General features: G+C 33.0%; 2 protein-coding genes across 2 annotated transcripts; one reads left to right on the top strand and one right to left on the bottom strand.

Moving 5' to 3' along the window:
- The first annotated feature begins 8,123 nt into the window (after positions 1-8,123).
- Positions 8,124-13,572, top strand: LOC116778231 (ETV5-related protein Ets96B-like). Its single transcript, XM_061525741.1, has 8 exons — positions 8,124-8,226; positions 8,754-8,912; positions 9,748-9,795; positions 10,770-10,852; positions 12,091-12,165; positions 12,503-12,621; positions 12,871-12,979; positions 13,370-13,572. Exons 1-8 carry the CDS (start codon positions 8,180-8,182, stop codon positions 13,570-13,572), a joined length of 843 nt encoding a protein of 280 aa, XP_061381725.1. The 5' UTR covers positions 8,124-8,179.
- Positions 13,573-15,977: 2,405 nt separating this feature from the next.
- On the bottom strand, positions 15,978-25,082 carry LOC116778451 (mitochondrial coenzyme A transporter SLC25A42). The gene is made up of 8 exons (XM_032672460.2): positions 24,872-25,082; positions 21,315-21,399; positions 19,476-19,599; positions 18,778-18,966; positions 17,648-17,827; positions 17,358-17,443; positions 16,918-17,101; positions 15,978-16,263 (listed from the first exon to the last, which is right to left on the bottom strand). The coding sequence occupies exons 2-8, from the start codon at positions 21,370-21,372 to the stop codon at positions 16,125-16,127; spliced, it is 960 nt and encodes a 319-aa protein (XP_032528351.2). The 5' UTR covers positions 21,373-21,399; positions 24,872-25,082; the 3' UTR covers positions 15,978-16,124.
- Between the last annotated feature and the right edge of the window lie 280 nt (positions 25,083-25,362).

The raw sequence follows: 25,362 nt of genomic DNA, 5'->3' as shown, positions 1-25,362 counted from the left end.
AATATTTGTGGACCTTAATTGTTGAGAGTTTGTTCATTTTTTTTTTATACCCGACTTAAAAAGCAAGGGTTGTGTTGTAATGTGACGAGTTCTGGGATAGATTAAAACCTTCCTTTGCCTTTAGGAGTTGAATTCAACACAATTTTTGTATGGAGATACATATACATTTCTTTGTATCTAAAATTTATTATATAAAATTAACAGCACACACACACATACACACACACACATATATAACATCAATACATGAACACTCCTCAATGTGTGTGTCGTCACTGAATATTAAACATAGTGACGTCATATTGCACTATTGAACATGAAATAATCAATTGATTACGATCGAATGTCAATAATTAGAAAATATCCAGATTAATAGTTTTTAAAAGTAAAATCTTAATAGATTATAAATATTCAACTCAAGCCTTTCATTGTTTCTACTTTATTATAATTTAGATTAATTAAAGTATTAATTAAATGTCTCCTATAACGACCGTTACATTACAATAGGTCAGTACAATGTGTGTCGGTCTTTTAGATTTGTAATTTATCCAATCTATTAAACAAAATTCTACGCCCCATTCATGGAAGTTGAAAGCCAACAAATACTGCTCTCACATTAGAGTGATTAGCTGAAGGCGACGCAGACCTGCGACAGCGCGACCGGCCTCGCAGACTGTACTGAGTTTTAATAAAAAGACAGGTAATTCCCAATACATAACTTACTCCAATATGTGATGCATATTATAACAAACCTAAAGTTTATGTATTAAATCAAATAGTTTTCCAAGAAAAAGAAAAGATTTGTTTTTATAAATTCATCAGCTTGCGACAAGACAGTCGCGCGACCGTCGCGCTACTGTCGCAAGTCTATGTTTAACAGAAACTAATCCTGTTGATTCAAGAGTTTACATTGTGTCAAATTGCTGAGTCAATAAACTTATAAAACTAATGAAGTTTTATAACAGCGGGCTTAGTACGAGTCGGATTGTTACCATAACACGCACAGTCACACAGTAACTACACAGCACTGAACACAACGAAATTAACAGTTTTAATAAATAAATGGGGAACCCAGTGACCGGATAATATTAAAAATATTATTACTTTTATCGGAATAAATCAAATATCTGTATAAAAAAGGAATATCTAATCCAACAATCTAATAAGACCCTTTGTCGATATAACTAATAGTCGCCCGCGGCGTCACCCCTCGTCTTACAAACGAAAACAGCTCTGTCTAATAAAGTAATCGGTAACAGAAATGAAAATAACTTAAAATAATGTTAAAAAAAATATACTTATCTGTTAGAATATCAACTGTTTTTTAAGAAAAAAATTGTAAGCACCGAAAATAATTATAAAAAAAATGGTACCTACATCAATAATTTAATCGATTATTTAATCTAATAAACAGGAATGTAAATACAATACCGTATACAGTGTATCAACGGGGGATACATATAATATTTATACTCAAGTACACTAGATGCACCTGTAACATTAACAGTCCCTGGAGACGGCCAGCGATGCTCACGGGACGGGGCTTAGATTTATAGTTAATTATTTATTAGTAAGTAATCTGTTGAATAAAATACAATAGAATATATATATAAAATAAAAGCTTTTTAGTATAAATATATGTATATATAAGTAATTTTTGCTTTGTTAATATTTTTGTCTGTCTGTTTGTGCGCGATCTCAGTAATGGCTGGGCCTATTGTGACGGGACTTCCACTAGCGGATAGCCGATTTAATCAGAAGTGACTTACTCCCTTAGTGTTATGGAAGTTATATTTTGATCACTATATAAACTGAAGAAAAAAAATATCAATACCGAAAGTACTAAATCGATACTCTTGCTTTTTCTGATGTTTTACTCTTTTCTTATATTTAATTTACATGAAAGGAGAGCTCCATCAAAATTTGTGTTATATTTTTTATATGAAAGCGGAACAAACATGCTCACGAACTTTTTCAACATTAGTATCATTTACAGAACTATTCCAAATGCCATAATCGTATCTGAGAGTCAATTCAAACAATGCTTTAAACGCCAGAGTTCATATAATATTGAAGGAGGGCTGTTTGCTGGGGGCGTTCCCGGAAACGGATGTGAATCCATTGTTGTTATGTTTGTTTAAAATTTTATTAAAGATCAACATGGCGGGGATCGAATTAATATACGTGTTTTGTATTACAAACTATCTGCTATTTATTGTTGTCATTATCGTAATTTTGACAGCTATACAACTTAGCAAGAAACGCTTTAGTATAGTAGTTGTATACAACAGGAAAAAGTAAAGTTTAAACAAACTGAACGTAAAGATAAGTTGATAGTCTATTAATTAAAATATTTTTAATTAAATAATTTTATTCTTATTTTGTTTTATCTATGGCTTTCTTTATTCGCATTGGAGTCGCATAATATTCTGCCAATGTCAACGTTTTTATTTATTGGAAGAATTATAATCTGTGAGGAGTTTGTCGAATGGAATAAAGACATCTATTTAATTATTATTATAAAATATAATTTTTTTAAATCGTCTTTTTAGCATAACTTTCCTTATGAACAAAGTCTATCTGTTAAATAATGACATATAGATAATGACAAATAAATTTGTAGTAATTATACATTGGAAAAGAATTTATTACATTTGTATAATTGTAAATGTTCGTCTTTATTTAAGGAATTATATATTTTTTTGTAATAATTATATCTATGGTTTTAAGATTATTACAAAAGTGTTAAACATTGTTCACTATAAACTAGTTTTTTTTTTAAATAAATCACGGAACTATCGAGTGCACTTGTTTAGATCACTATTAAAATCAATAAACTCATGATTTTTTTAATACAAAATGTATTTGAAATATATTTTATTATATAAAATTAATATCACACACACACACACATACACACATATAATACCTTATACAACACTCCTCAATGCTGTGTCGTCACTGAATGTTAAACAGGGACGTCTATATTACACTATTGAGCATGAAATAATCAATTGATTATTATCGAATATGGATCGATAAAATCTGATTATCATAAAGATGTTATCTGTGTCTCAATTCAATAAAAAAAATTGTGAAAAAAATGCAAAACTCCACCTCAATGTATTCTCATCACGTGCCCGACACTCCGCCGGCGGCTGGAACCAAATTGATTGCGTTTTGTCCGCTTTCAGGTGACAATATTATTTTTTGTTATAGATCAGTGGCTTGTGATATTTGAATGCAAGATTTCTTCTAATACAACATTGGTACAAGATTTTTATGTAAACCTAATCTATCTCTGAATATCTTAATAAGCACACCTTCATTTTTTTTTATCCTCCTTCGTGTTTTATTGATCACGTTTCACGATTTTTCACGTTTTATTCAGCATTTTTCGCGTTTTTTCATTTTGAAAGATTCGCCATTGACCGCATCAACTTAACTTTAACACTATCAGAAACTGACTATCACAGCCGGCGAGTTCTCTTTTAACTTTACCAACAGTTTGAATTTTCACACTACATACGAAGCGTTTAACGTCTTTCATACTATAATGTACGAAGATTTAGCAATACCTACCTATTAACTATGTGTTGTGAGTGTACAAACTCGTGATACACATAATGTATAGTATCCATAAACGATCATAGACAAGTGTAGCTCTAAATCTTTCTGCTTGTCTATGACAGTTAAAAGAAAAGAAAAGATAAGATATATGGAAGGAATAATGATGAAAAAGCATTTAAACCTCGCTATAATTTACAAGGACTTATGTGGACATCACCTAGCTGGGCTGTAACAAAATATGAATCTTCGAGTAAAACAATTCGCGGAAGCCGTTCATCAAGTAATCAAAACTTTATTCCAAAGACCACAAACAATTTAGGATTAAAAAAAAACACTAACGTATTTTAACTGTATGCAAAAACAATGTGTTTAGAATAGATCCTTTTAGTTCAGGAAATACCCAGTTAAATTAACCTAGAGTCACAACTCTCAACCGTCACTTTTAACTACTTTTTTATCTCTCGATATTTTATATAATATCAAATTCAAATTCCTTCCTACATTATAATTCCAGCCTCGCTCTTGTATGCTTCGCGTCAGTCGCACCGTGAAAGCAACACTGATAGTCTGTCAATTTGATTACAATATCATACATAGGTACTCGATTTTTCCCGCGACTCCGTCCGCACGTACACCAATTACGCTCAGAGAAAAATATATATTGAGTGAGGTTAAAACATTACATATAGTGACCTACGATGCCTTTTCGTCTTGCATAACCTAGATACCGACTGCAGCGCCATCTGCCGGGCTGATTTCTGAATCTAAACCATGTGGGGAGTCGCCCAAATGTATGCAAAAAAATCATTTAAATCGGTCCGGCCGTTTAGGAGGTGTTCAGTGACGTACACACGTATATATATATATATATATATATATATATATATATATATATATACGTGTAATATATATATATATATATATATATATATATATGTATATGTATATATATTTAATTTCTTACTTTTAATGAGTTTCTCCATCATTGGTTATAATTTATATTCTTCTATGTATCTCTTATGACTGACTGACTGACATAAAAGATTTTTTTATGTCCCAAAGGGCAAACCAGCAGACGGCCTATCTGAGAAAGTAACTTCCGTCGCCCATGGACATTCGCAACATAAGACGTGTTGTAGATGCGTTGCCGATATAAATGTAATTTTCACTAATACATTTAAAACTAATTAATTTTGTCCAAATACGAAATATTCTTCGATAAACATTTCCAATACAGAGTTAAACTGTTTAGAAATTATAATCATTACACTTACTCCAAGTAGCATCGTGACGACATAAGTAACGTGAGCACTTAACAGTTACATTCATTAATCTTGTCACATATTAACGTAAATTGTTCAATTAGAAACGGCAAACGCTTCGTATGTAGTAATGACAACCTGTGTTAGGTAACCATATGTATGATTTACGCGTGTACACATTTAAATTAAACTAATTTATTCGGCTACTACGTATTAATTTTGATCTCCATAATCATTTACGTTTACGTTATTAACTTACCGTGATCACGTAGAGACGAGATGAAAGCGTCTGTGCTGTGTATATGTGAGAGCGAGGGGATCCTCGTGGAACCTTGTCCAAGACCCTAGTCCTTTAAAAGGCTTTCGAGTCTGGGCGTTAAGTACCGATGACGATGGACAGGCTTCCATTTCGAAGCAAAGATAGTCTTTACTCAAAATGATACTTGTTTATTGCTAACAAAGTCTTACAATGAATGTATAGCAGAGATTCTACCACTGTGACTCCTAAGAGCGACCAATGTAGAATGAGTTCAGTACGATTATGCTTGGACTTTTATATGGTAAATTCTGTATTACAATTGTGGGTACTTGAAAAAAACTAATCACCTGATGTATTAATAAAATTATTAACATCGGTGAAGTAGGTAGTTTGAAAACAATTACAATGAACGAAAACGCGAAAAGGAATATTTTCGATACGAGAAGGCTGTCGGCCCGACATATATAACATTCTTATAATCAATATTTAAATGATTTAAACATAGATTCGTCGGATATAAAATACATATTTTTAAATTCTATCACATTTGAATCCTGTTGAATAATATTTCTGTCTTCCTAATCGAGTCGGCCGCCTATCGGAAGTAATCCCACAGCATCCGAGGTTCAATTTCCACACTAACTTACTTTACAGCGTTTTTTAGTTGTGACATCGAGTGTTATTGTATTCGTTGTAAAAATAAAATGAACTGACGAACTGCCAGGGGTATATATATAACAATATTTACAATGAGTAAGAATATTCTGTAACAGAAAAAGCCCTTTTATATCAACGATGCTAGGATTTAATTTACTTTTTTTGGAAATAACATAAAAACGAGAAATTAAAAGCTATTTTGTTGAATTTTAATGTTTCATTATTGTTACATTTCACAGCCATCTTGTTTTTTGCTTATGTCAAAAGTTCTCTCATTTTCCAAAAAGCCTATGTTCAAATTTACCTACAAGTAATTGATTAGAATGAAGCAATACGTATATAGAGTGTAAAAAAATACGAATAAAAAACGAAACGTCTTACGAAACAGAATAACAAATTTAATGTCAATGGAAAAATCAAATACACAAAGTAAGTGGTGAACAAGTCGGCGCCGGATATTACAGCTACCAACCGAACAGAAATTGTGTTACCTCAGGTTGTAGACGTGAAAATGTTTTGGGGATGTGTCTCAATGTACATGTATATTTGATGTAAAATATTGTTTATAACAAACGAAATAAATTATAGCAGACTGAATTCAGGGGAAGTAATTTTTGCGATACGTTTGTCGTTTTCAATCACAAATTACAATGTTATATCTAAACATTAAACTGTTAAATTTTAAACAGCTATGGTATGAAAACTTTTTGGACGTTTCAGTTTAAAACGATTGCATTTTATATTAGGTTATTATAAACAGAAAAAGATAATATATAAAAAAAACTAATTAAATATTAAACAAACTAATGAACACATAAAAGAAGATATTTTTTATCCTTTTAGATATTAATTAGTATATGTTTTACATTTCAATTCAATTTAAAAATAAACTAAAAAGTTTCATAAATTTTAATTTTATAAATATTTGATTGAATGATATTTAAAGATTTAATTATACTTGTTGCTTAATTTAGAGAGATGTGTAACCTCATTTCTATCAAATTGGCTGTACCTAATAAGTCAAACCTTCTTTCTCTCGAACCTGATTTCTGCATTATTTTTCCGTATTAAGTAAAACCTCCTTAGTGTATAATCTCGTTTCTATCATATTGGCTGTGCGCGTCTCCCTCCAGAAGCGGCGGGAGTTTGATTGACGCGTCATTATCAGTTCTTTTATCAGTACCATTATGTTGGTAATAATGTCTGCTGATGACGTCACACTATTATCTTTGTTTCCTAAACGTCTTACGCGTATATTACCTAGTAAATAAATAAGTAGTATCGTGTCGTCTGATTGTAATATGAAAATAATAGATTTTTACTAAATGCATGTTGGATACATCTAAGTTATACCACAATGAAATATGTTGCAACTTACAGATTGTTGTGTTTTGTCTGTTTGTGTGTTCCGGTTTTGACTGGACTTTCAAAAGAAGAGAGCTGATATAATGAGGAGTAACATAGCTAATCAATAATAATATGATATATTCTAAGCGGACAGAGCCGCGTGCACAGCTAGTGAATAGAAAAATGTATTTCCCGTTTTTAATTTTAATATATAAAAATATATATTAATCCTTTGATTTTTTTATTCCGCTTGTATTTGACTATGAATGGAATGGCTGAACTTATTTTGATGGGATTTCCATTGCAAGATATATATAGATTCATGGATGTAGAGATCCTATGAGGCAGCGTTCCACACTGTGAGCGAGGTGCGGGTGACATTTAGTTATAAATAAATAACCGCCATGAAGGAAATATTTTTTTCATTTCATATTGAATATAATTTAGTTATTTAAATTGTCACTCACTTAGCACATCATTCCTACGAAAATTTCGGTGTCTTTTAAAAAACTTTGTAAAATGAAAGATCAAAAACGCCTATACAATTTTGTTTCAACTATAACATTAATTGTTTAATAGTTATCCTTAGAAAAAGATGTACATACACAATTTTATTTGCATATAACTTAATGCAGAATAGATAAAGTTATTCAAATAGGTACATCACTCAGAATATTAACAACTGAGCGCTTACACAAAGGATTGGTATCATATGTATCAATGACACGCTTGCTTTTTACCCCCACCCGGCGGTCGACGGTAATGCGACATGCGACATGTAGACGAAAAATGTAGTCGACGTCATTAGAACTCTAAATATAAAAATTAAGAAAATATATATTATTTAATCTATAAACTTTTAATTGTATCCATAAAGTGCTACTGAACATTTGTTTAATAATATATTTTTACAAAAAAAAAAAAATCATTTGAATTATTGTACTTAGTTGTTACGAAAACATTTTATAAATATTACTATTTAATGGATACAAAGCTCTTCTATTCTATTCTCAAGACTATTTCAAGTAATTAAATATTTGTTTTATAATCAGAGGCGTCTTCAGTAGCATGGCGTTCCGTTAAGATGACGCAGCCTCCCTTCCTGCCCTGGGGGCTCCCCTACCAGCACAGGTAAGCTATATCCACACAGGCACTCTAGCTTACGATAAGCTGATAAAGATTTTTATGCACCTTGAATGTTATCCGACCTAACAGCTCTTTGTAGCAGTTTTTCGTTGATCGTCTGTTAGATTAGAGCATTTGTGCTAACTGAAGTTTGCTTCGTATTTGAGGAATTTAAAACTTTAAGATTATTTTGTGAATAAGTTTAGATTTAATTAATTAATAATGTATTTAACTTACAAGTAAAATGTTTGTGATTTCAAACGACTTAAAGATGACAATACCAGTAACCTTACTAAGAGTTTACTTAACTTTATACATTCTGTATTTAGTTACGCGCACTTGTGTTAAGTGCAGAGAACTGTGAGGACTGATCTATTTTTTTCATTCCTAAACTTAATATTCGTTCAATAACTTCAGATATTCCACTTAATGCTGTGGAAATATTTAATAAGGTTTAGGCATAAAGAGAAAATGTATATAAATGGTATTTTATTATATTATTTAATCATTTGTTTTCAATTTCAAAATTTCAGAGAGTCATCACATAGACGGGAGAGCTACGAGCACCCACACATACACGCGCACACGCACACACACACACCAGTGTATACACAGAGACACCCGCATACACAAACGCACACGCACACGACCACACACCCAACACATACACACATCGAACCGCAACAAACACAGTAAGTACATATATATATGGTCTTTGTTAATTTTTCAGTAATAAAACGAGAGATATTCTTAAAGACAAATTTAGTTTAATACATATGTAGGTAAATCCCATTTAAAGTCATATCAAATAACGTTTTTCTATACAAAAATATCAGTATTTCGTTGTAAAAATAACATAAAAAGATAAATACTAAGTGTACCTAATCGTGACTTCCGCCGTTGTTCCCCGGCTATCTGTGACACACAGACATGCGTACTGTATAGCCTAGCGAGGGACAGAAAAAATATATACATACATATATATAAAAAAAACTTGTATGTTTTAAATGTATAACTCTACTGTAGGTGTGTATGTCACTGAACACCTCCTAAACGGCTGGACCGATTTGAATGATTTTTTTTTATACACATTTGGGCGACTCCCCACATGGTTTAGATTCACAAAACAGCCCGGCAGATGGCACTGCAGTCGTTTAACACACTGCATACCTATCTCTCCGAGCGTAACTATGATGTTCACGCGGACGGAATCGCGGGCAAAAACAAGTCCTTTTTGCTACTCATTTTAATCTCTTAACTATTTAATGATCACGTCCGATATATCCATGACTTTTTTCACTAAATTTAAAATATAAAATAATCTTCCTGCAGTTAAAATATTCAGTGTTAATAATGTTTAACCGCCTTTGTAGTAACGTTCTTATGAAAGAAAAAAAATTATCCCTTTCAATAGTTTATCAATGTAAGTTATTCTTCTGGATTTGTTTATTTTTTTTTTAATTTCTATAAACAAAACCTTGATGATCTATTTTAATGTAGATGTAATCTGACAATTAGGTTTCACAGATGTAAAGGTGAGGAGGACAGATCGGAGTACAGAGACTATCAGCACAGGTGAGCCGTAGCCTGTAAATGAAACTAACAGTTACGGATTACTACGCGTATTTTATTATTTTTAAAAAAACTACATTCTCCCGACGTTTCGGTTACGTTCGGTTCCGTTACGGTTGCTGCATAGTAACCGTAACGTCGGGAGTATGTAGTTTTTAAACAATAATAAAATATGCTCAGTAATCCGAAAAATATAAGTTTCATTTAAATGAATACTCGCGAAAGTCTTAGATCTCATTATGAGTCATACCCTCGTTCAGCAAAAACAGCTGTAGTCTATCTACAGCTGGAAATAGGGTCCGTTTATAATCATTAGTAGGTATTTTATGACTGGCAAGGAAGAAAATGCAGGCTTTAAAAACATTGTCGATTCAGTTTGTAAAAAAGGAGCTTGTATTAAGACAGGATTTGTAAACGATCACTGGAACAGGAAATGATATGTTGAATTCAATTTTGTTTTACAGAAAATTATGGTAAGGCAAGTGTTATATAATAATTCGATAATAAAACCGTATAACAATGTCGGAAGCTGTGTCCACAGGTTACGCCGCTAACTAGTGCTGTCCCACATTTTAAAAATATCGGAAATATATTTATTAACCGGTTAAATAAAGAAATTTTGTCATCACGCTATTATATATAAAAATAGCTTTGAATTTTCATGAACAAACAAAGATACAAAACTGTTTTATCTTACCAACAAACTATATGGAGTTATAAATATTGGTGTCAACTCTTAGCGTCTTATTTTAAGTTTTGACATTTCTTTAATGGTAAGCTATGTACCCAAGAATATACATAAGATGGGACCTCTAAGACGGACGTAATATCTTTCAAAGATGCATAATCAAATAAGTTCAGTACAAAATAAATCCAGACATATTTTAATTAAATGAAAACTAGTAATTTGCGTTGAAGAATAAGTAAAATTTTCTCCACATTCGTATTCCAACTGACATTTAAATAAATATTTCCAGATGTACCAGCTACAGCAAAGAAGACGAGAACGAATGTAGAGAGGAACCTGTCACCAGCAGTGAAGCCTGGGGAGATAGATTAGGTAAGGACTCAATAGACACGAAAAGATGCCTTAGAACTTAAAGAACTATGATGTAAATTGTCTTAAGATGAGATTATTAAAGCATAGTAGAGAAGCAACGTTCGTATAATATTAAATTCAGATCTGAATGTCTGATTAGTCTCCTTTTAATTTATCTTTTAAATTTAACTTTATCTCTTGAGATAAAATTCTTTATCACGTTACGACAGTCTTATGTTAATTCATCTTCAAAAAATTTCAATCTAATGCACATAGTATCGGTTATAACTAATAATACAAGGTTTACCTTACATAATACACAATCACTCACAAACGTTAGTCCAAGCAATAAATAATAGTTAAAAAAACACGCTTTTATAGCTAACCGAACTGAAAAATAGAGAATAATTTTCATCTACAAAGTAATTATATTACATCAAACATTCGTTCATAGTTAATAAATAAAACCTGAAAATAAAATTATAATAAAATTTAAGTTATTAACAGAATAATTTAATTCAGAACAATAAACATGGGGTGCTCGATATTGTATGTTACAATCATTCTAATGGCGACTGTCTATGAGAGGAAAGATGAGAGAACCGGTGAAAATTAAGCTCTAAGTTTCCGTTACATACACACAAACACACATACACACATACACATATACACACATACACACATACACACATACACACATACACACAAACACATATACACACATACACACATACACACATACACACAAACACACATACACACATACACACAAACACATATACACACATACACACATACACACATACACACAAACACACATACACACATACACACAAACACATATACACACATACACACATACACACATACACACAAACACATATACACACATACACACATACACACATACACACAAACACACATACACACAAACACATATACACACATACACACATACACACATACACACAAACACACATACACACATACACACATACACACAAACACACATACACACAAACACATATACACACATACACACATACACACATACACACAAACACACATACACACATACACACAAACACATATACACACATACACACATACACACAAACACACATACAACCCAAGCTAATAAAGGCGTGGAAAAAAACAATTCATCTTCAGTACATTTCAAACGGATGCAGATAGGTCGGTAAAACACAGGAGGATTTAGCTATACAAGACATGATATCCATTATATTTTCAACTTGTAGTGAGCAGCTCTCATTCGTCTTCTTCCCGAGCTGAGGCCTCATCTCCTCACACACACGTCACGACTACACATTCCGGTGAGTGGAGACCAACTAATGCCTTACTTTTGCTCATAACACTATATTTTCTTGCAAAACATAGAAAGAAATTAAAGAAGCGTAGATCTTCTCTTTGTGTGCGTTTTTCTGACTTGATTATAAAGAATAGTGTGTTCTGTCGCACTTTGTGCTTACTTAGTTTTAAATCGAAGTCCAATAAATAAAAGTGTATGTTTAAATGAGTCTGATCTATATTGTGTTAGCAACACTACAAATGGATTGTTACAAGTACTGAAATAAATATTCAATCCTATCATGTTACAGCGGTTTGATAGATATGAAACGAAAACAAAATTTACACCTGCATCTTGTCCAGGTGGTCGTCGAGGTGCTCTGCAGCTGTGGCAATTTCTGGTGTCGTTATTGGCGGAGGGCGCGCGCTGCGTCGCCTGGACCGGCAGAGGGCTGGAGTTTAAACTCCATGAACCAGAAGAGGTGAGGAGATTTACAGCACGGGGTTATAGACTTGATATAAACTAGTGATTAAATGTTACTAACATATTCGGATTAAAAAGCGTTGTTTTATTACTTTTAAAACTACGTACTCCCGACGTTTCGGTTACTTTACAACAAGCTACAGTGAAAAGTAAAAACATAACGCGTAGTAATCTGAAAATATTAGTTTTATTTTAAACGAAAACTCGCGAAAGTCTTAGATCTCATTATTTCTTATTAACTTGGAAGGTGGCTCGACGTTGGGGCGCGCAGAAGAATCGGCCAGCTATGAACTACGACAAACTCTCAAGATCACTGAGATATTACTATGAGAAAGGGATCATGCAGAAAGTTGCAGGTGAGTAAAGAATTTGTGTTAATTTATGTTATCAGAACAACTGTCTGAGTTTACTTCAGCGGGTCCAACGATACACTTGATATCTGAATTCATCTTATACAGCCTTGACACAAACAAAACCTTCGGTTTCCCAAATGAAAGCACGAAAAAAAATGAGAAACCTGAAAATCAATTTTTTCATGTAAAATGGAACTGATTTTGTATTTAAACACAGATTAAAAAAAAATTGCAGCTTTAGCAGCAAGTAAAGAAATAAATCTACTAAAATAACATGTGTTGCTGTCTCCAACGAAGGTTTCCGTCGCCCAAAATCCACTGAACGTCTTACAGCAAACAAATCCTCTGTGAAGTTCTTGTATATAAATCTTCTTTCAAATCCGCTTTGTCCAGGTGAACGCTACGTCTACAAATTCGTCTGCGATCCCGAAGCATTGTTCAGCATGGCTCGAGCGCCACCTCCGGCGCCCTATGACGTCATCTCCCAGCTCTACTACCCCCCATACCTCCCCCCGACCCCCACTCCCACCCCCACAACCTCCACCCCCAGCGACTACCAACGGCGCTACTACCAAGAAGCACACTACGACAATTGATATCTTCAATAATTACAAAGTAATTACCATTTGCACATACTCTAGTATTTTTACTCTCAGTCTAGTCATAGGTTAGCGTTTCTAACATTGTGCAATAATATAAAATAAGTTTGTTCTTAAGTGAAAGCAATTTTTGTGAATAAATTTATGATTAGCGAGTCTTTTATTTATACGCCAGATGTTAAACCGTAACATTTCCTCAGAGTTTACGCATCTTTAAACTCTTAATTGACAGAAATATGAAAATTATATTTATATTTTTTTTTTGGACGTCACAAATTTATAGAGCATAAAATTGGATTTATCCGACCTCGTCCAAAAAGTTCTGTAATTAAACACCTGTATACTCTATGGTCTATAGGCTTCGTGTCGAGTCAGCCAGCGACAATGGTCTTATCTCAGCCGTTCCCAAGGTCTCCGCTTACTAACAAGGAATTGTAGATTAAAACGAATTACTTTACATGAATTTGAATTTATTTTAAAGGAGCAAGTAACCGACGATGTCACTGTGAGCAAGTTAGAATAGCTTTAGTTAAAATCTGATTCAGAACTTATCACAAACCTCGGTTACTTCACAAGACGATTGACCATCTTGGGGTTCGAGTTTAATTACGTGATTGTCTCTGGTTTAGTGTCGTACTAATGTTATGTTTATTATAACAATGATACAGAAAACTTGTTCTATTTTTGGGAAAACTAATGAAAAGGTGGGTTTATAATAAATTAATAAATGTACAGACCGGCCGATGGAAAACCTCACAACATATACCAGACCATAGACAACGAGTTGTTTTTTAAATGATTGTAATAACAATTTTTGTATCAACCTTCACGGATTTCAGCGAAATTTTCTTTGTTATCTTTAATTAAGTGTAAGTAATGTTTATTTGCTAGAGTTTGTCGTTTTGCGGATCTTAAATTGCAGTAAACCAGCCGCCAATGGGACAGTCAAACGCCATGCTGTGTTTAAATTAATTATAACCTTGTTATGAAATAGAATTTAATTCGTAAAGTTATGTACACACGTCTACATTGACAAAATATCCCAGGAATCCAGTGGAAATGAAGACAGCATGAAAAATAATGTACGTCGAGTATAACTTTGCGTTACGTACTAAATACGAATAATATCCCGTCTCTCACTCAATAGACTACGCTAATAATTTGAGAAGATTTATGAAAAAAACGTCAAACGCTCCGTGTGTAGTAAGACGGGACACACACTGAAACTTGAAGTAAACATACTGAAAACAGGTTATTTATCTTTAAATATTCGTCTGCTGTAACTTCAAGAAATACAAATATAATTTTATATATATATATATATAGCACATATTTTATAAATCTCTATTCATTTTTTTGAGATCAAGATCTTCCTTATAGTTCTTGAAAGAATTTCGAAAAAAAAATTTATGTCAAATCCGATTGAAGCTTCTTTCACCCAAAATTATAACAGATAAAGGTTCAAATCATTCTTCTCAATTATATATTTTTTTTGTTTTTAACAGTTACGGGAATAAAAGATGCAATAACAGTGTCCATTCATTTATTAAAAAAAAAAAACAACATGAAAAAATTACATCTTACAAAAAACTCACATACAAAATAATATATTGAACATTGTATAGAAATGATCTGCATAGATAATAACAATAAAGAAAAAGATTATGTGACAGGAAAAATATACAAAAAAAGGGTTGAATCGTAATTTTTTTTTACGATTTATACGAAATATATATACACAGATATCAGGGAGATTTACGATATCTCATTTCATCAGAAGTAATATTTTTTTTTTACATTTTTCACTTAATTTTAACGCAAAATGTATTTTTACGTAACAAATTTGTTTATTGTCTCATTTTCACCGTCAGTCGCATGTGAACCTACGTCATGACACGCACGCGGCGTACAACGCGTCGTACTATAGAGCATCTATATACAAAAGTCCTATCAAAATCTGCGCTAGGGTCTCAGCCACAAACAAATCTATAAAACTCTTTAATGTGCTATTTTTAATAACTGGGAGATGGACCTTCGCCTTTTTTTTCGTTTCGCTCGAAAAAAAAACTCTTGGTGGATATTGAGTGAAGCGACCTCAGTTCTGGACATCGCTTTCGTTTCCGGAACTAAAATTGAAATTGGTGGTCCTATCTAAGTATGTCTTGATAAAAACAATCCCAGGTAACTGGGCTATCGAACAAAAAAACCTCGACCCGATCGCACTTCCGGTTGCCGAGATCATCTCGGATGAATGACCTGAGCCGGTACAGCGTTCCGTTCGTTTCGTTCGCTTCACTCAATCACATTACTCATACACACTAAGCATTAAGCTATATTAATAATAAAACCAGCAAAAACAGCGCTTTAAATCATAGCATAGCTTTATTCAGCGGCATCTTAGACCGTCACACATGAGGGTACACATCAATCTCTTATCTAGATTCAAATATTTATATAATAAGGCACATTTGTATACAAAAAAATAATACTTTGTGCTGTTCCTTGATATAATCGTCTATATACGAAAAAAAAAATCAACTGGCGTGAGGTTAGGTAACTAGCGTCAGCGAGATGTCTCTCAACGCGGATTTGATGGCGTCGTAAGTGGCGAACGAGATGCCCACGGCTATGGGTCCCTTGATCCAGTTCATGCTCAGACCTTTGAAAAACCCGCGCCAACCTTCCAACCTTGAAGTATGGATACAATTTTTATGACGGAACATAAAATATACTGGGTGAGGTTGTGCCGAGGACAGCTTAGTGTACCCTTGAAAATAGTGAATTAGCTGAGGAAAGGAAAATGAACGGTACTATGAAAAAAAATGTTTGATTCCATAAACCTCTGACCGAAGCTCATCATGTCAGTGTTCACAGACCCGAGCGGATCCACGGGACACGTCTAGTGTTGTGTATATGAAGTTGTCATTGGCATTATATAGAGGCTTGTTTATATAAGGTACTGTTTCGATGGATGTAACGCTCGTGTTTTATGACAACTTAATATGACAGGACCAATAGTTTCTAGTACTGCAAATATATTACACGTAAAGATACACACACACACACGCACGCACACGCACACACACGCACACACACACACACACACGCAAACACGCACACATATACATATATTATCTATTTTTTGTTTCCTTTACAAATGATTACTGTAGTAAATCGTATGTTTGATGAAGCTTCTTGTCGATGTTCTTGCTGTGTGTAGTTTTTTTCTTCTAACGTTTAAAATAACTGCGGAAACTGTTACGGTAAATTGTTTTCGCTCCACCGAAGTTATTTATTGTAATATAATCTGTATGTTTTCCATAAAATAAATGAATAAAATACCTGTGGACGGAGGCGAGCGTGGCCAGTATCGTGGGGTAGGGGTAAGAGGCGTCAGGGCGCCGGTGAGCCGTCTGCATTCGTCTCCTCACTATGTCCAGAGGATAGGAAGCGGTTTGGGCGAGAGCACCCGCGACGCCACCGAACAACATGTTGGTCACGCCGCTCGGAGACACGCCGTGGCGGTCTGACGGGATTTTCGTTGCAAATTATTTCAAATATTTTGAAATTACGCGTAATATACAGTATAACTTCTAATACTACCCACAGAAAAAACCTCATTCTTAATACAAGTGTGTGATCTAAATCACCTCCACGTTAGACGTCATAAATTCGGTTTTTATTGTTAGTAAGTATATTAAGAAATGTCTAGGTCTCATTGATGTAAGTTAATATTATAAGTCGTGTTTTGGTTATTGATAAACGTCTGGTCTCCAACTCACCCAGGTACCAGTGCCTCAAGGAATCAAACGTGAAAAACGACACGCCTGCGTACGGGACCACACCGAGGACAGTCGCCGGGTAACCTCTGACACCCAAACAATAAGCATTTGTTGAAAAACAGGAAAAAAATACATTTAAAAAAACGAAAATTTATTAAAGTTCCACATCCGAAACCTCGTCGTATTAGTTTTTGCACATCAGATTAAAGTATAATCTGTCATGTCTTTAGTAATAAAAACATAATAATCGTATTTTTATTTGAATGTCTGATATCCGAAGGTGTCTTCACCTGTACAGCGTTCGGAGGCCCTCTTCCCTGATGACTCTCACGAAGACCTGCCGCAGCGAGGTGTACTCCCTGGACGAACTGACGGCCATCCGAGCCCGAGCCAGGTCTAGAGGGTAGGTCGCGCTCTGTGACGTCACGCCAGCCAGAGAACCCGCCAACAACAGGCGGAGAGGAGAACCTCTACATCACCAACGAGGAAAGATCTAAGACTTTCGAGCATTCGTTTAAATGAAACTAATATCATCATATACCAAGCGTAATTTAATATTTTTTTTAAAACAACATACTCCCGAGGTTTCGGTCACTTCCCAACCGAGATCAGATCACGGGCAGACATCTCGTCTAATACAAAATAGTTCTTAGTGATCATAAAATATTAGTTTCATTAAAACCAACGAGAAATCTCTTAAAATTAAGCTCAAACGGTACCGATACCTCGAATTATGTTATTATATAAGGTTTCCTGCGAGGACATAATAATCTGATTTGAAGGGAGCTGATAATGACTTACATTTACCTATAAGTTGTACATATATATATATAATTTGTTTCGCAATGTCACACGTAGGTGTAACGAGAAATACAGCTTTAAGTTCTAGAGTTTATCACACCGTTACCTTAGTAAACAAATATATACTGTAAGGCGTCTATGATCAGGTATTTCTAAAGCATCTATATTTACTGAGCTCCGACATTACGTGTGGTGATAGCGGAGAGCAATATCATTTCTAGAACCAAAAGAGTTCCCAAATAACTTTTGTCTGTGATTATAGGTTTTTGGACAAACATCGCATTACATTTTTGTATAAAACCTCCTCACGCCTGGTTTTCAAGACGTCCAGTACCGGCGTTTTCAAACGAATTATCAAAACATCAGACAACACAGGCACAGCCGAAGGAAGCTACGTAACAACAAAGTTGTTCTCGGACGTGAAAATATCTAAACATTGACTAACTATAACCGTTTGAAAACAGTATTTTCACACGTTACTTGTTTGTAAACAAAGGAAAGCTGTGTCCTGTATAGAATGTACTTGTAGTGTAATGTCCTGTTACATAAAATATCGTTTTTACGTAATTCATACGAAATTCTACGAAAATGTTAAGAAAAGCATCTCATGGTCACTCACTGCGCTGTCTCCGGCGAGTCTACCTTCAGCAACGTCTTCCATTGCTCGTGCGCTGTGAACTGTATAGCGGCGTAGGGAACAATGCGAGCCATAGTCGCGCTGTTTCCCCGCCACAGAGCCGCTACGCCCTCGGTGCGGGCGCTGTGGGTTATAAAGCGGACGGCAGCGCGCCAGGAATACGGTATCTCGCTGGAAATCACATTGGATGCTGTATTGATGAGCCAACGAAAGGATCTCGGCGTTGGACCTGATTGAGGTGCACATTCCTTATGGTGATACGCCGATCATTGTATAAATGTAGGTTTTTGATGAGGTTATACCAAAAAATATATTAACAGCCATGACGTAGAGATGTCAAAAAGAAATTATCTTTTTTACAAATGATGGTAAGACAGGATGTGTTAAATGTTAAAGCGACTCGGACGTTCCTGAGCCCCGGATTTGATGATTAAGATTTTTTTTTGTCATAAACTTGTATTATTATAATAAGCATTAAAACATAAAAAGAAATTAGGATCTAGATTATCTCATCAGATGCAAGTATCCGCAAAGAGATTTGCATAAAAAAAACTCAATACACACAGTTAAGATTTCAAACCGATAAACCCAAGTTATGTGTCAGAAGATTCGTCGAAGAAAACTGAAAACTCTGCGTGTTTAGTTCGATGCGAACTTGTGTTAGGTAGCGTTATACTCACGAGGTTTGGAAGTTGATCTTGGTCCTGTCCAAGGGAGCGATGGCCGTTTTGGCCAGGGCTCCGGCCGCCGCACCAGCCGCCAGTGAAGTTATAACCAAAGAAGCGCCCGTGAGGCGACGGGGCTCTGAGAAGAATTAAGAACATCGTAAGAAACACATCTAAGTTTGATATATTGCTTAGGATTTTCAAATTAAACTAAAAACTATTTCTCTGAAAATACAAAGTTATCTTTCATTAGTTTAACTATACTGTTCACATTTTTATCTCATCTAAAAATACAAAGAAACTATATATCTAATATATCTTTACAGATCTCTATAATACTATATTTAACTCTCCGTCCATCGTACTCGAACGATGACAGAGCGTTAAGGACGCCATTTTGTCATTCAAAGTACACAGAGGCTATACACGTAAAAACATATACCTTTTACGCGGCATAGTATAGACGTATCATATTTTTTATCTGATAAACAGCATCAAATGTTCTGATAAAGAATGTTTATGAATTTTATTGCTTGTTATTGCAATACTATCTTTGTACAGTTTTTAACGCGGCTTCGTCTGTATCTTGACTTACTTTATTAGGAGGTGAAGCGCTTGAGAAAGAAATTCATTTTTAACAAGGATGGAACTTCCGTCATATATATATATATATATATCTTTTTTTTTTAAATGTTTCATTGAGCTCAGAAGTGTATAATTTTCAAAACGATGTCCAATCGTCAGCGACATCTATCGCCTGTGTTGCCTTACTTTATACAATGCAACTGTTATTCAAGACACTGAAGTAAGCTCACGGAATTTTATGGTAAATTATAGCCTATGACATATCTCGACGTTTAAGCTACAGTGCTGTAAACTTTCATCAAAATGCTAACAGCAGTTTTTGAGTTAAAGCAACAAACATCTAAATGAAACTAGTATTATTCGGATTTACTACGCGGATTTTATTATTTAAAAACTACTAAATCCGACGTTTCGGTTACTTTGCAGCAACCGTGATCACGGGCAGACGAGGTGTGACACCTCGTCTTAAATCCGCGTAGTAAATCCGAATAATATTAGTTTCATTTAAATGAATACTCGCGAAAATCTTACATCTCATTATAATAGACATCTATACAGCGACACACGCTTGATCATTTTCACATTTATATCAGTAGGAATAAAGATCACGCAGTTTATTGAAATAGCTAATTATCTTTTAGAACGTATTAAATAGTCGTAAATATTAAGATAAATGTGTGTTATAAATTAATATAAAGAGACAAGCCTACTTCATATTATCTACACATAGATAGTAAATATCTTTTTATCGTATTTATTGGCACGTGCGGACATTGACAGAGTCACTCGTCCAATGACGTGTCAACGAAAATAATATGTGTAAAACAACGAACAGGCAATAGAGGGCGTTATTGTTAAAAACTTATTTTATTAAAATTGTATTTGTCAGGATGTCTTCAACGTAATGCTTGTTTGATTACAATAAAACTCAACAATAATATGTCACACATTATAAGAGCACATATAGTATATAATGTATCCTCCAGTCCGTGTAGTTCCCGGGAACGCTTCGCAACAGATGTATTGTATGAAGTAACGAGACACAGGCAATAGATGGCGCTGACGGTTGGTTCACACATATATTCAACACATTATTTTTTATCCCTCAACACAATAGCAAAGTCAAAGAAGATGAAGTCGGGCGCTAAGGCTAGTATGGAAATGGAATAAACTTATTCATTATTCATAATATTGAGATCTAGTCACGTAATTGCCTACATTATTATTGTAATATTTTAATACTAAATACCAATACGACATTATCCTCACCATGGTGTCCGCGTCTGTCTTCATGTAGAAGCGGCACACGGGCCTCTCCCACCGCCATCTTGTGGACAGTCACATTACATGTCGGCTAAAAAAAATGTAAATAATCAATGAAACTCATAAAATAATACGATAAAAATAACAATGTGAGGTCGTCACTTGATTTTCTGTAAACAATTCTTAAATAAACGATGTCAATGTTATTATAATTTTTTTTTTTTTGATAATATAGGTAATAAAGAACATGATTCCGACAATTTAAAAAAAAAATATATATATCAGACATGTCTTAAAAACTATCTGCTTGTGTTTACGACACGCGTTGTGTAACTATTTATTATTTATAGATATTCTACAAAACGTTTTATAATTTATGTGTAATTTTTAATGCGTTTCTTTTTATTGTTTTACGTTTTCTATTGCGATTGTCATATGAATAAAAACGTCTCCATTTTTATTGAATACTAGGTGACAGCCACGACTAAGCCCGGGTTCTTTACAAAACATATAAAATAGCCTATTTAATTTTGTGAATTATTAAACTTATATTATGATGACTTACAAACGGTCCGCCCGATTTAAAAACTAATTTACAGATAGTGATGTAGTCTTGAAAAAAAAAGTAATTTATTTTTATAAGACTTAGTACAATATTTATGTAAACAGCTTTCCAATAAACGCTTTAGGAATGACAATTTTTATAAGTTGTAAAATGGATATAGTATGTTATCCTTAAGGTATAGACGTATGCCACCGCGGACTTTTCTGTAGACCTAGACAGACTGTGTTTTATAATATTCATTGATGATCGATTGAGTTATATCATCAGACGTTCGCTGTGTAATTTTTGTAGAAGTAAAAAAGTATTGATTGTAAAATTAATAATCCTCAGAACACAGTGTAAATATTATTTTGCAAATTAATTTTAAGGGTGATGAAATATAACTTAATTATATAATATTATTACTCTATGTACATCCGTCATAATGCCAAGTTGGCGATAAAATGGTGTGCTATTAATAAGACTATTAAGTAACAAAGATACTACAGAATATAGCTTTTTTAAATTGTAGCCAAACAGAAAGTCGTTATAAGTAAATCAACAGTTGTTTGTTTTTAAAAAAAGGCACGTATAAACGGCCAGGTCCAAATAAACGTCAGACAGTGAGTTGTTTTTATACGAATGAAACCTCGTTCGTTAAAAATTTATATTAGAAAAAAAAAAACAACGATTAATTAATTCAATACACAAACTGAATGCACCTTGTGTTTATATTCACTATCAACAGATGCATATAATACAATATATCTTTTATCGATTCAAAGAAAGATTTTCAGTGATGTAACTTATCGGTTATTAATGTTTTTAAAGGAAAACACGATAAATACTTGAGATTTTATTGTTCTAGAATAAGACCTTCAAGCGTCGTTGAAAACTTAAAACATGTTTTTTCAAAATAAAACTAATTTCAGTCAATAAATTTATAGCAATATTTATGATCTTGTTCCCTAAGCTCGGTGTTAAAGATCATTTTGTATTTTAATAGGTTGTAATTTATGCAAATGCATACAAAAAAAATTTACTTTACGCATAAACAATATTAGTATGCATCAATAAGCTGAGTGCACACGAGGTTGTGAATTTATGTGATAATATATTTTTTTTGTTAACTGCCTTTACAAACATAAACACGTACATATAGATGCGTGTCCTGAAGTTGCTTACTCGTACAAGCAAAATCATTCAACGCCTTTAATTAGATTTCACACTCACAGATCACCCTTCTGAATAAAATATAAGCTTAAAATTGTGCCTACAGCCCGTGTAGTTCCCGGGAACACTTCATAACGGTTGTATTGTGTGAAGTAACGTGACACAGATAATAGATGGCGCTGACGGCTGGTTCATATATAATATATTAAACACACATTATTCCCTGCTAACTGAACGTAATCATAAAATTATTTCTTTTATAAAACTGACATATTTACTGGCACGACGTAAACAATTTAATAAAATTACGTTAACAAACATGAATACATTTGCAATAAGCATATCTATTTCTACATTGTTATCTGTTTTGCTTACAATATGGAAATCTACGAGAAATATGTATTGGAAATGAAACAAACATCGCCGCGGCAATGCGGTAGTATGGATAAAATATCATAGGTACGAGTGACTGAGTCTGTGGTACTAACATCAAAAGATTCCTAATACCACAAGCAGTGTGATAACATTCCATACTAACAGACACCGAAATAGTCCTGTGCTCTTATATAGATTATATTATGTTATTAATAAAAAAAAATATTATACATCTAAATAGGTCTTATATGTTCTATGGACTCTGGCCGTGAACCCAGCCATTATATGAAAAAAAATATATTTCATACAAGAAAATCACAAGTTACTCATTAAAATTTTTCTTTATATTCATTTATCTTGTCAAATAATCGAAAGATTTGTAATCACAATTCATATAATATAATGACTTAGTAGTCCAAGAACTCAGACCGACCGACCAATTGATGAAATTATTACCAGAAGTAATTGAAAATAAATGTCAAAGAACTTTTTCATTTATAAAAATTCAATTAACTTAAAAGCAAGTCACTTTTTATAATTATACATGTTTATTTCTGTCAAAAACTATTATAAAATGCATTGCAGTGATTTTTCATACTCTTGTGAATCAAAATATGTCGATCACTCTAAAGCTTTGTTTGGAAATTAACTTTCAAAGTTAAAACATTAACTTTGTTATGATGTTCAATAAAAATTTATCTGTCAGTGATATATGGAAAAGAAAGGAATTTTATTGGATTGTGCCAAGAGTAAGTAGAGTAAGTAAACATACAAAACATTTGAAATTACTTAAAAAACAAGAATAATAAGACGAAACTTATTAATAAATACCATTAGAGCTATTAAAAAAAAAAAACTTTTCTTAAAAAGGTTTTCTACTAAGTAGGTTCATTAATTACCTGTCAAACATTAAAAACAAGTTAACTATTAAAAAAAAATACAATGACTTTTTTATCGTATTTATTCCGTACTAATTATATATAGGTTAAAAAACTTTCAAGACAGACTATCACATAGTTACTGATTTATCAATTTAATTATTTGAACAATTCTTATCAGAGACTAAAACTAATAAATGTGCGCTTTTAAGTATATTATGCAATGATAATAATTTTTTAAGATAAAGTTTCAAATTGCCGTAAAAAATTATATAAAAAATGTAAGTCAACATAAAATTTAATATTAACTCGTGAATCAGCAAGTTTTCGTTATTAGTATTACGCGAAATTAAATACTTAATCTATAATTTGATTACGATTTACGTTAAGAAATTGAATATTTTTCTTGATTTATTTTTCAAATTCATTAATTGTTTTTAACATTGAGTATATGATGAAATTTTTTTCACGTTGCGTTAAAAACTACGGCAATAGTATTTTGATTAAAGTCCAAAGTACTAAGCTAACCTTGTAATAATTGACATGATTGTTTGTAGCTCCTAAAACTATTAATAGAACAATATTATGCCTACCTTTATTATTTAGTCCAATTTTTCTATTCCTATAATAATATTATTTCTTCAAGATTATATCATATTTTCACAAATAATTACTTATATGAATATATATATAATTAAGTCACTAAGAACGTGTTTGTTGGTATTGTTTTAATAAGACGTTATATTCACACCACGTCGTAACTTAGCAGAATGAATATGACTAAATTTATTTTACAGTATGTAATGAAATATCTATTGTAAGCTTATAAGACAGATGACGTTTCGCACAGCTGATGTTGACGTCTAAAAATATTTTTTAATCTGTAACTCATTGCAGATTATTAATAAATTAGATATTTTTTTAAATAATGTGATTAAATTATTGAATAAATGCGTGAAAATCTATCTTTATTACCAATGTATTATGATTCTTAGGGTGAAGCGAATTTAATTAATTAAAATTGAAGGGCATCATATCATATCACATAGAAATGGCCAAAAAGAAATTGTTTATTTTATGAAAT

This window comes from Danaus plexippus, chromosome 31 (assembly GCF_018135715.1).
Source record: "Danaus plexippus chromosome 31, MEX_DaPlex, whole genome shotgun sequence".
In the NCBI taxonomy this organism is placed as follows: domain Eukaryota; kingdom Metazoa; phylum Arthropoda; class Insecta; order Lepidoptera; family Nymphalidae; genus Danaus; species Danaus plexippus.
This window is presented reverse-complemented; position numbering and strand designations above follow the sequence as displayed.

Coding starts and splice junctions, on each gene's coding strand:
- LOC116778231 (XM_061525741.1), top strand. CDS start 8,180: ATGACGCAGCCTCCCTTCCTGCCCTGGGGGCTCCCCTACCAGCACAG. Junction 10,853..12,090: donor AGCCTGGGGAGATAGATTAG/GTAAGGACTCAA, acceptor TTCAACTTGTAG/TGAGCAGCTCTCATTCGTCT. Junction 12,622..12,870: donor AACTCCATGAACCAGAAGAG/GTGAGGAGATTT, acceptor TTAACTTGGAAG/GTGGCTCGACGTTGGGGCGC.
- LOC116778451 (XM_032672460.2), bottom strand. CDS start 21,372: ATGGCGGTGGGAGAGGCCCGTGTGCCGCTTCTACATGAAGACAGACGC. Junction 17,102..17,357: donor CTTGAGGCACTGGTACCTGG/GTGAGTTGGAGA, acceptor AAATCCCGTCAG/ACCGCCACGGCGTGTCTCCG. Junction 16,264..16,917: donor ACGCTCGCCTCCGTCCACAG/GTATTTTATTCA, acceptor CCATACTTCAAG/GTTGGAAGGTTGGCGCGGGT.